At 49.6% G+C, this 10795-nt stretch overlaps 2 protein-coding genes across 6 annotated transcripts; one reads left to right on the forward strand and one right to left on the reverse strand.

The window, feature by feature from the left end:
- Positions 1 to 573: 573 nt before the first annotated feature.
- Positions 574 to 3211, forward strand: FOIG_12164 (uncharacterized protein). Its single transcript, XM_031212949.1, has 3 exons — positions 574 to 802; positions 878 to 2006; positions 2053 to 3211. Exons 1-3 carry the CDS (start codon positions 724 to 726, stop codon positions 3041 to 3043), a joined length of 2199 nt encoding a protein of 732 aa, XP_031057245.1. The 5' UTR covers positions 574 to 723; the 3' UTR covers positions 3044 to 3211.
- A 716-nt stretch (positions 3212 to 3927) lies between these two features.
- On the reverse strand, positions 3928 to 9979 carry FOIG_12165 (uncharacterized protein). Of its 5 annotated transcripts, none has more exons than XM_031212951.1 (5): positions 9901 to 9979; positions 7176 to 9852; positions 6277 to 7113; positions 5628 to 6220; positions 3928 to 5569 (listed from the first exon to the last, which is right to left on the reverse strand). In XM_031212951.1, the coding sequence occupies exons 2-5, from the start codon at positions 7333 to 7335 to the stop codon at positions 4520 to 4522; spliced, it is 2640 nt and encodes an 879-aa protein (XP_031057247.1). In that variant the 5' UTR covers positions 7336 to 9852; positions 9901 to 9979; the 3' UTR covers positions 3928 to 4519. The 5 variants fall into 5 exon arrangements, with proteins under 5 accessions (XP_031057247.1, XP_031057248.1, XP_031057246.1 ...); XM_031212952.1 differs by having other exon boundaries at positions 3936 to 5569; positions 7176 to 8211; positions 8272 to 9979; XM_031212954.1 differs by having other exon boundaries at positions 3937 to 5569; positions 7176 to 7826; positions 8272 to 9979.
- Between the last annotated feature and the right edge of the window lie 816 nt (positions 9980 to 10795).

Raw genomic sequence — 10795 nt, forward strand, 5'->3', positions numbered from 1 at the left:
CATCTGATTAGTTTTTCGTGATTGCTCGACTCGAGTTTGTGTGAAGGGCGCAATGGTTTTTGGTGATGGTGTCTAAGTCAGATCCTTCTGTGGTTGGTTCTCATTGCCGATTCAATATTTTCTCTAATGGAGAAGCTTCAGAGTATAACTTCCGAGAAGAAAATGGTAAACAATGATTGGGTGTAATTTCCGAGACGCCAATGAAAAGCCCCTTGTGAACTGTGGCTCCATGTTACTTTACTTAGTTTATAATTTCTCCAAGGCAAGGGCGCACTATAGAAATCTGATCGGATGGTCGGCCGATTTGCTTTGAGTGTACAGAGAGCTCTTCTGTGCGCTGCAAAGTTAGGACAAGAAGGCCGTAAAAGGAGATATGATTATAAATCTCTGAACAGAAAGAAAACCTTGATACCTTGAGGACCTTGAGAGTGCCACCTACCTAGGTACTAGGTACCTGGAGTGCCTGCAATGATTGGGAGTCGATGCTTCCTCTTTTCAACAATGACAACGAAATAAAGCAGGCACGATCCACACTGCCTACCTATTCTCGTCCCTTCCATAGAACACTAACTTCTTCTCGACCTTTTCCAGGTTGGCATGAACTTTTGTAACTCAGGGCACTTTGAGGGTCCACAGACTTTCACTTCGTAACAACCGAATCGGAAGTATTCTTCTCGGCGAAAAGGGCGTACAGTAGAATACCTATACCTACCGAGATACACAATGCCCACCGAAAGGCGCGATACTATTGCCCATGCTCCAACTGGCAATGGTCAGCCAGCTGTCAGTAGACGGCGAACCAGTATGTTTATGATACCCCTTTGAGGATATCACCGATCATCTTGTGTTTACACCTTCAACTGATACATAACAATAGATGGAAGAGCTTGCATAACTTGCCACCAACGCAAAGTCCGTTGTGATATCCTTGAAAAGGGCACACCCTGCTCTCACTGCCAGATCCAAAACAAGCCCAATTGCACAATATACGAGAAGAAAAAGAAAAGATCATCTCGCGCATCTAATTCTCGTCCCAGCCCCGTCCCCCTCCAGCCTCGTCATTCTTCTCAACAGCCGCAGCCGCAGCCTCAGCGTCATCACCACCACCATCAGCGACAGCAACCGCAATGCCTCACAGCTCCTGCAACACCCAGAGCAACGGCAGCCCTCTGGCCGGAAGTGGCCGTAGATCCGATTGCGCGGCCAAGTTCCAGCACTGGCCATTATCAACATGACTCTCCCTCAACTATGCAAGACTCTGCCGAGAACGAGGAAACCTACGAGACTCGCAATCTAGCTGACTTTATCGGTCAAGACCTACCAAAAGTCGGCGAGATCTCACGTTCTGAACGCCTCTACTTTATCGGCACCGAGTTCTCAAATCTCAACCATCTCGTGCGTCACAGAGCTCTACGAAGGGATCAAAAGGACGTGTTGCACTTTGGGACGCGTAGACTTGCGAGAAAGGTTCCTTCAGTCCCTGAAGAAGCTCTAAAGTTACCTCCTAAAGCCTTGGCTGATGAGCTTGTCACAGCGTATTTCGCCCACGTCAATCCAGGGTTTCCAATTGTCGATGAGGATGAATTTATGACGAGCTACAATGGCTCTGACGTTCCGAAACTGGTGTCCTTACCATTGTTGAACGCCATATTCCTCGTCGGCGCCCATGTACTCTCCTCGACCCGAGAAGACTGTAGGGCCAGCACATATACCTTCTTCCGTAGAGCCAAGATGCTCTTTGACTACCGCTTCGAGCAGCACCGCGAGACGTACCTCCAAGTTGCTCTCCTATTGACATGGCAGTGTGACAACCTCGAAGATATCGTTGATAACTCATGGCACTGGATCGGAATTGGAGCCCGCACTGCCTTTGGAATGGGCATGCACCGGGACGCCCGTTCCAGTACCCTGAACACCATAGACAAACGTCAATGGGTCCGGCTCTGGTGGTGTCTATTTCAGTTTGACGTCATGGTTTCGGCTTCGTTTGGTCGACCGCAAGCAATGTGAGTACGAAAAGTCTTATACCCATCCCCATCTAACATGTTCAAGAAACCTAGAAGAGTCGGACACCCCGATGCTCGACGAAAGTCATTTTCAGGGCATTCCTCATGGCAACCCAACTTTCGCCATCGAGCATACAAAACTGTGCATCATCTTCTCCACGGCCATGAGACGACGTGTAGCCTTACGATCCACAGAAGCCGATAGAGCAGCGGCAACCAAGGAAGCTGATGAGGAACTTGCTAAGTTTATAACCCAACTGCCGCAAAGTCTTCAAATCTCGCATTCCAACCCGGACACTTGGCAAGCAACTCTTCACCTCTCGTATCATAACTTTCTTATCCTTCTCCACCGGCCTCCGCCTCATCAAGATCCGAGCCGGGTTTCACATCACTCTGCCATGGATCACAGCATCTGTGGCGATGCTGTCGTAGCGATAAACTCTATCTTCGAATCTCTCCGCGCAAAGAATACGTTATGCAATCTATGGTTGCCTTCCGTCCACGTTCTTTTCACCAGCCTGCTGCACATTGCCAGTGAGCTCAACTCTCCCAATCCTCTCATTGCTGCAAAGTCATCCCGCATGTTTGACTCTCTTATCCACACGCTCCGAGATATATCACAGTATTGGATATATGCCAAGAGTCTTCTGCGGCTGTTTGAGGAACGGGCTATGTGGAAAAAGAGACAGAGAGGGCATGTACTAGGATCATCTGAAGATCGGACCTTTCAACAAAGTCAAGAGTCTCCAACTACTCGTACGGGCGCTTCCGAGTTTTCGCTGCGCCCTGATCCTCTTGGTGTCCCCAGTATCATGGGCGATGCTCCATCAACTCTTCAGCCATCTTCTGCCCCAGTACCTGGACCAGCATACGGCTTTAATTTCGACTACGGTGTGCACCAGGGTCTTTCATATGGCGAGGGCTTTCCAAACGGCCTTGACATAGCCGGGAATGGGAGCGAGGCCATGAATCTGCTCCCTGTGCCTTCGGTATTGGAGTTTCTACTGGCTGGCGTTGATAATCAGTATGACTTCTGATTGGACTGTTATTAACCAAATAATTGTGCCTTTTGCTGCAATACTATGTATGTAAGTCTTCAACGCAGCAGGCAGGGGCTGGAAACTGAGATGTGCCCTGTCATCCGTGACTTCGAATATGCCAACTACTACAACCCATATAAGACATCTTATAAAGCTATTTAAAATCAAAATTTTCGTCATGAAGCTCAATCATTTATTGACTAAAGACATTCTTTGTACACTAGCAGTCCGCACGTGCTGCCAAGCTGTTCATCCTGAACGTTGTATCCCGGCTAGGGGAGGCAAGAAAACTTAGGACCTCTATCCTAAGTAACGAAAAGAATTAGGTAAGTTTAGTATATCTTAGCAGGCCTTTAGACCAGTTTATTTTGGCATCCTGATTTCATGTCAGAAGCTTTCTTGTTCCCTGGGGCCCGGCTAGTTGAGAATGCCATGTACCGTCCCAACTGCACGCCTGATCTTGGTCGTCCAGTCTCTCACTACGAACACCACTCATACCCACAGACTAACGCCACATAGACTCCAATGAAGCTCTTCCAGAGAATCCGTGACGGTTCTAGAACTGCAGATTCGGTGGACCAACAGGTCCCATACGCGCCCTAAGGGCCAAGCAAACAGGGGTCGTCAGGGAGACTCGGAAATTCTGAGCAATCATCTTTCACCATTTTGTCTTCGGGATTTAGTCGTGTAATGCCTAACTGCAACCCTTCCTTCAAGTCAATTTCCACATGGAAATCGACTCGTTAGTATCTATTACTCATCACATTGAACAGGAAATATGCTGCCGACATAGGGGTCTGCACGCTTCTTCTCTTGGCACAGTCGCTTGTAGGCGTGGGCTCCAAGCCAGCTAAGCAAGGCTTGTCACCTCCATTAGCGAGCATAAAGAACCGATATTTTGTTTGGGCTTCGAAGTACTTCATCATTGAATAATATATCTCATCTCATGTGACAGCTTGTGTGCAATCATAGCCTCGCAGCCATACTCAACACCAACACTACGTCCATCATCCTATGCCGTATACCATATACCCAACCCATACCATATACTCAAGCCAAGACAACCAAATAAACCCTTTCCCACGCCCCCACCGTCCTCTTTGATTTTGATACATTGCTTTCGTCACCATCCCAACCTTGCCTTGCGCCAACGCCAGTAGCCCAGTCCGTTTCTCCGTTCCTTTGGAGTGACTCGAGATGCTGATTTGGACCCCCGTTCCTCGGACTTCTGAACAGACGCACCGTCCATCCGTCCACACATAGATATTGTACACGTATATACTGCAATCATTAGAGCAACTTAAGCCAACACCTTCCCCCAAAACAAAACTTATAGAACACACAATATTCAGCCAGAATCACCTCAACTCATCCGACGCTCTGGGTTGCCTCTCCAGCTTCATGAGCACGTCATTGAAGCATCATTTGACCACGCCTCTCTTTTCGCTCCTGGCCGATGAGTGCTGTAATACCTCATCCAGTCATGTCTGCAGTAGACGGAGAATTCGTGCCTTTGTGCCTTCTGAAAAAGGGAAGATCCTTTATCCTGAACCTGCTTGTTTTCTTCCGTAGCGACTTGCCCTCAGCCCTGCCGATACTTCCACCTGTCGTGCTCGCATCGGATCTTGTTTCGTCATCGATAGGTGAGCCATCCTGTCGAAGCGTTCCTGAGCTGTCTTTCAAACTTGCAGAGTCGACATTGATCTTAGGAATTCCAACGGCATGTTCAGTCGAATCTCCGCTCACGATACTCGTACCACGTGTGCTTGGTGACATCGGCATCTTGCCCGTTGTAGCGCTTGTCGCTTGTGAAGCCCAATCTCCCGAGCAAGCCCCAGAAACACTTCCATCTGTCGTCTCGCTGGATCGTTGCTTCGCTGAATCCCTTCTCGTTTGCGTCTGAAACGGATCACTGTTGGCCAATTCTCTAACCGCATCAAATGTTGAAGCTGATCCGTTCGATCCCCTGTGGTCCCCAACTACACCGTTTGCAGCTGATGGCCCCATTGTCCTCTGACTATCGGCCGGCGATAGGTCATCCCTTTCCGGGCGTGGCATGGGTAGTTCACCGTTCCCTACAGGGGTTGTGTCCGATCCGCGATCCAATGCCTCGAACAGAGTCGTCATATCTCTCTTCTCCTCTTTCTCCTCCTCCTGTGGTACAGCAAAGCTCATGGTCCTTGGGGAAAATGTACCTTCCTTCAGAAGACGTCTCCTGATTGGGTCATCTAGGGGTTGCTTTTCTTTCTCTTGTTGAAGCTTAAGCTCGAAGAGACTCTTATTCATCTCAAGCTCGTCGACAGTGTACTGCATAGCGGGCATGATGTCGGCGACGCCTTGGAATAGAGGGGTGGCAAAAAGGTTCATAAAACCGAGTTGGCCTTTAGCCAGTGAAGTCATGTCTTGCTTGGGCGGTGTCATAAGTGATGAAGGGATGCTCAGCTCACTCTCCATCGAAGCTTGCCGGGAGAACTCTTCTGAGAGAATGTAAGTCCACTTCAAAGCTATTTCATGGTTTCGTGCCTAGATTTGCGTTTTTAGCTGGTGACTCCACGATGCCATTAACAAGGGGGAAGCATACCACGTTGCTAATATCAGCACATTTGATGAGTAACGAACAAGCGAGAGACTTGTTCTCTTCAATTTGCCGGCCATTCCAACCGTCGGCGCTATTGTTAGCTTGGAGTCGTTCTTGAACATCTCCGAGCTTCTTCATGTAGTCGAAATGCAAACCCATATCCGTAGCCAAGATAGAGCTGATCATCAGGTTACGCATCTTTGTGTCTTCGAAGGCCGAGGGCCAGTATCGTCGAAGAATCTGCGAGTAAGCGGCGCAATGGAACGATTCCAAAACAGATCGATCGTTGTACAACTGTGCTAGGGGAGCATTTAGTGTCACAAGAAAACCGTTGTTCACGCCAGGGTGTCCGACGTCATGCCCAATAGCAGTGATGAGGAGCGTCAACGCTTCAAACGGAGTTATGAGAGAAGCCATAGGCGACTTCTCTGGCGTGGAACGGGATTCGGTACCCGATGGATACGGCGACAGAGCACCGATATGTACTAGGAAATTGAAGGTAGCTTGCAGTACATCCACAACATGACGGAAATTGTGGTAAGGCACAAAGCTATTGTATGCAGCACGGCAAGCAACAAGGAAGCTGATTAGTTGATCTGAAGCTGAGTCAGTATGCGGGCAACCGACACCAACCCAAAACAGTACAACGTACCTGCATGTATCCGCCATCGCTCAAGTTCTGGCATAGCTAAGGCATGTCTGAACATGTCCATTGCGGCCACCAACAACTCATCATCAGTGAATGAGTGAGCGCAGAAGCGCCAACTTCCTATTGCCTCAGCAATGGCAGATTGTCGTTCTGAAGAGACGGCCACATGAGCATTGTTGATTTGGTCGTCACTGGTGCCTAAACGGCATATTCCTTTCATCAGACCCGATACCATGGCTTCACGAAGATATGCGAAGGGCTTCTCTTCGTTGACTCCCACCCACGACCGTTTTCGACCTTGTCTAATTTCCAGCAGGGTTGATTGTTCCTTGGCGGCATCTCTGTGAGCCCGATAGGCGCAGATTTCCAGACTTGTAATACATTTGGTGCTCATTGGACAAATGATGACGTCGACTGCCCCTAGATCTAGGCACCTCCTTATGAGTTGACGATTTGTGTCAAGCGATCCCAATGGCAAAGGCTTCTGCTCAGCTGTGCCGTCGGTCATCTGTCCGTTGGTTGTGGGGTGACCTGCCTCGGAATTGCTTATTACCGGAATCGGTACAACGAGTTTAGACATACCGCGCAAATGCGCTTCGGTGATGATTTTTTGCAGCAGTCCCAGACCGTATAGTGCTTCGTCGGGTGTGTGGATGTCGACATTTTCGTTGGAAGAACTGCATGAAGGAGAAGGCGACGATGCCCTTCTCCGCGCTTCAGGCACTGGGTCATCGTTTGGCGTATCAAGGAGAACCAGGGTTGGCTTCAGGTCAAGCATTGAACCCTCTTGTAATTCGAATAATTTTGTTAGGCAGGCACCTCCAGATGCGCAAACGTGAACTGAACAATATGTTAGTGAGTGGGGAAATGACTCATGGCGACGCCATAACGAAAGAACGAACCGTCTCCGAAGGCATCTAGCAGAGGTTGTACGACGTGACGAGCCTCATCCGCTGCCCAATCGGATGTGCTGTCGCCAGAAGTGCTGTGAATCAATCCATCTTCGCTGGCATTGCGATTGACGTAAATAACATGACAAGCGGCGCGGTCCATGGTGCTCATGGAGAGCTACCAGTCTCGCGACTGGAGCACCGTAGCCCTTCGGGCAGTTGAGTATTTGTACCAAGATAAAGCGATTTACCGGAACCAAATAGCCTCACGAACTGCCGGAGACCAAATTATCTCAAAGAGCGAGCCGATCGAGCTTCGAACGTTGGATTAGAGCAGGGTAGGATTGAATTTCGAGGTCGTGATTGAAAACGCAATTGTCGCGAAGTAGCCCAAGAGAATTGACTCAATAGCTACACGACATGCGGGTTGGTGGCGAGCAAGGGGTGTTCGAATTGAGAGATGGGGGCCCGTGATGCTGATTCGTCTCGAGGAGTTCGTATGCGATGTTGTCGAGTTGAGTTGATTCAATGAACCTAGTTCGGTGGTACAGACGATTGGTGTTTTCTGCTGGGAGGGTCGGACAGGCTGTCAGACTGGCGTCGCGGCGGGCGGGAGCAGTCGGTTGGCGACAGGGTTCGTACAATTAGAAAATTCAGTCGAGGCTGAGAGACGAGGGGCGGATATTAGCTGGTAAGCAGGAGGAGGATGTCGTGAAAGACGTGGTAAATGCGGCGATGCGAAAAGAAGACAAGAGGGATTTGAAAAATGATGGCGCAGGAGGGAGAAGCGCGGTGGATTGTAAATGGAGGGGACAAGAGGACTCGGAATCTGGACTCGGATTGGGCCAAGATGGAAAGAGCCACCTAGGAATAGGAAGGGCCAGGGGATGAAAAGAAGAAGGAAAAGAGGCAAGGAAGGACGTCGGATTGAGGGTTGGATTCACAGGTAGTGAGAAGGAAAGTACGGACGGACGAACTGGACTGGACAATACAGTACAGTACAACCAACACTACAAGCAGAACCAGAACAGAGCACGCGTGCGCTGGGCTGGAACAATGGATGGTGTCAGGGCAATGAGTGAGAGTATCAGCCCAGGCTTTAGCTTACCAGTCTTGGTTCAAGGTACGAGCTGCCTACTGTATGTACAGCAGTACGAGACCTGCTTAGCGGCACGCAGAAGGTGTCTGACCCTGGTCGGAGAATGGAAGGACTAGGGAAGGATAAGGGAAGACCCAAAGACAGGGCAAGGGCACCGACAGTCGCGGTAACCGGGTCCGGGGGAGGAAGGAGAAGATCTGCGAGCGTGGCTGCAAGCGGAGGAGGAGCGATTGCAGTGTACAGTAGCGCAAGTGTGAGTGCAAGTCCGGTAGGGCAGCACAGCAACGCACAACACAGACAGGGTGATAGTGCGATGTGACAACCAGAGAGAAATTGGACAGGATGAGGCGAGAGAGATATTCACTGCCAATGTAAGTCCTGGGAATGGGTTGAGGAAAGACCAGATGAAAGGCAGAGAAAGGGTGAATGTCCGGATTGAAGCCTGGATTTGACTAGGTCGAATTGAACCAAAATGTGACGCAACAGAGTTCTGACCTCTCGAGCCCATCGGCCGGTACCTTTTGGACTCACAGGTGGAGCGTGAGAAACGAAGACAGGGCAAGACGAAGCCAAGAAACAAAAGACAACCTTAACAAGCAGAAACAGAGGCGGGAACCAAGCCTGGCGCCGGCAGTCGAATTACTCGAATAGATTGACAACCGCCTTAGTGGAACGATTTGCCGAGAAGAAGTACGAAAGACGTGGAGAAGAAGGGGCTCAAACGGCGAGTCAGAAGCGACCAGATCGAAGGCCAAGTTCAAGAGTCGAATTAGTTCAGGTGAGACGGACTCAGTCCAGAGGCATCAGGGTAAAAGTCACTCTGTTCTGAGAGAAACTGGAGGGAAGGGAATGTGAGTGTGAGGGGAGGTCTCAGAGCCAGGGGGGGCAAGGAGTTAAAAAACGATCATGTTCCATACCCAATAATCACTCTTTAGAACCGTGGCTATGAATCGTTTTAGGGGACTATAGGGCTGCTACGGGGTATGGATATAGCGCTGCTCAAGAACAATACCTAAATTTTTTCTCAGGCACCTAGAGAGATGATGAAAAAAGAAAGGAAAACCACATGCGAACAAAGGAGGGTGGAAATGAGTGCTCTGTTTGAAACATGAATAGGGGGGGGGTCAAGATGTTCTTGCTTATGAAAAGCGCACAAAGTAAAACTCCTAATAAAGATAGAGTAGGAGTACAGTTAAGCTTGATGACGCAGATCTCGCAATATGTAATAGATTTTGGTAGAGTTGTAGTGGGAAATATGTAGCACCATTTGGCCTCAGTTTGTGAACACAAGCTACTTAAACTACCTAAGGTAGTCAAATGCTTCATTCGATGACAGCACGCATTATGGTCAAGTCTAAAGAATTGCTCCTAATCAACGCAAGCGATCAAATATACAACAGCAAAGAGTAGCTTGCCTACTTGCAAAGGAGGCCTAAGAGGCATCAGAGTTTGCGGAAGTGCCGTCTGGGCTGGCGGAGAGGGCGCAGACTTAGGTTCCGCGTTGTGTGGATTCTGAGGCCTTGATTTTAGTGATTTACAGTGGCGAGTGACTGGTCAGCAGAGGCGACACGACAGCATGGTCGAGTGTACCTAGGGAAGGTCAGACATAACGTTCATTATAGGCCACCGTAAGATTACTGTGCTCTGCTGTGCCGCCTGCATCAAGGTCCGAAGTGGTCCATCGTGAGTGAGGTTGGACGATGTTCTTGGATGTGGTTGAGGATCGTCGCTACCTTACACCTTACAGGCTTGCAGGCATGGGAGCCGGAGGTGCCTTAACGTGCTTGCAACGCGACGCGAGGCACCAAAGCCAGCTGGGCCAGAGCCTAGAGAGGCTAAGAATTGAGTGTGGAACCCACCTCGTGCTCCACACGCTTGGCCAGGACCAGGGCCCCCTTGTCTTTATGACAACCAATTACGTCGTGTCTGCAGCGTCAGCCAACAGGGTAGACAACGGAGGGTCCAAGCGGCTTGCTTTGAATTCTTCTGGCTGTCTTCGAGAATCTAGAATGGGGTCATCCGCCCCACACTTACTGAACAGGGGTGCGTGGTGGGCTGCAACGCAAAGGGGAACCACCTAAGAATCATTCTCGAAGGAAGTACAGTTTGGGTACAGTGTATTCGACATAGCACATGTGCTATTGTCCTTGTTAACCCCGACACTTGGTGATTAATTAATTGAGCTTGGTATGACGGTGAGAACTACAGGATTCCCGCACGGTCAGGTTCCTAGGTCTCCACTACGATCTCAGCATACATACAAGAATAATGGACTCCAGGTGCAACTCAAGAGGGCAAGGGAGAGGGTACTTACCCAGTCAGGTAGGTACCTATCTACTACTTATGCACCGGGTATGATTCCGTGCAGGTAAAGTGCAGGTGCTGTTCAGCCAGAATCCAATCTACCTACCCAACTCTAGATAGGCCCTGCCTTACCTGGGCTACCATTCATCAATTCAGTGGCGGCTCTGGATCAACTTGGATACAGTACAATTGATTGATGAATTCTACCTTACCTTAGACTACTAGGATC

Source organism: Fusarium odoratissimum (genome assembly GCF_000260195.1).
Source record: "Fusarium odoratissimum NRRL 54006 unplaced genomic scaffold supercont1.25, whole genome shotgun sequence".
Taxonomy (NCBI): Eukaryota; Fungi; Ascomycota; class Sordariomycetes; order Hypocreales; family Nectriaceae; genus Fusarium; species Fusarium odoratissimum.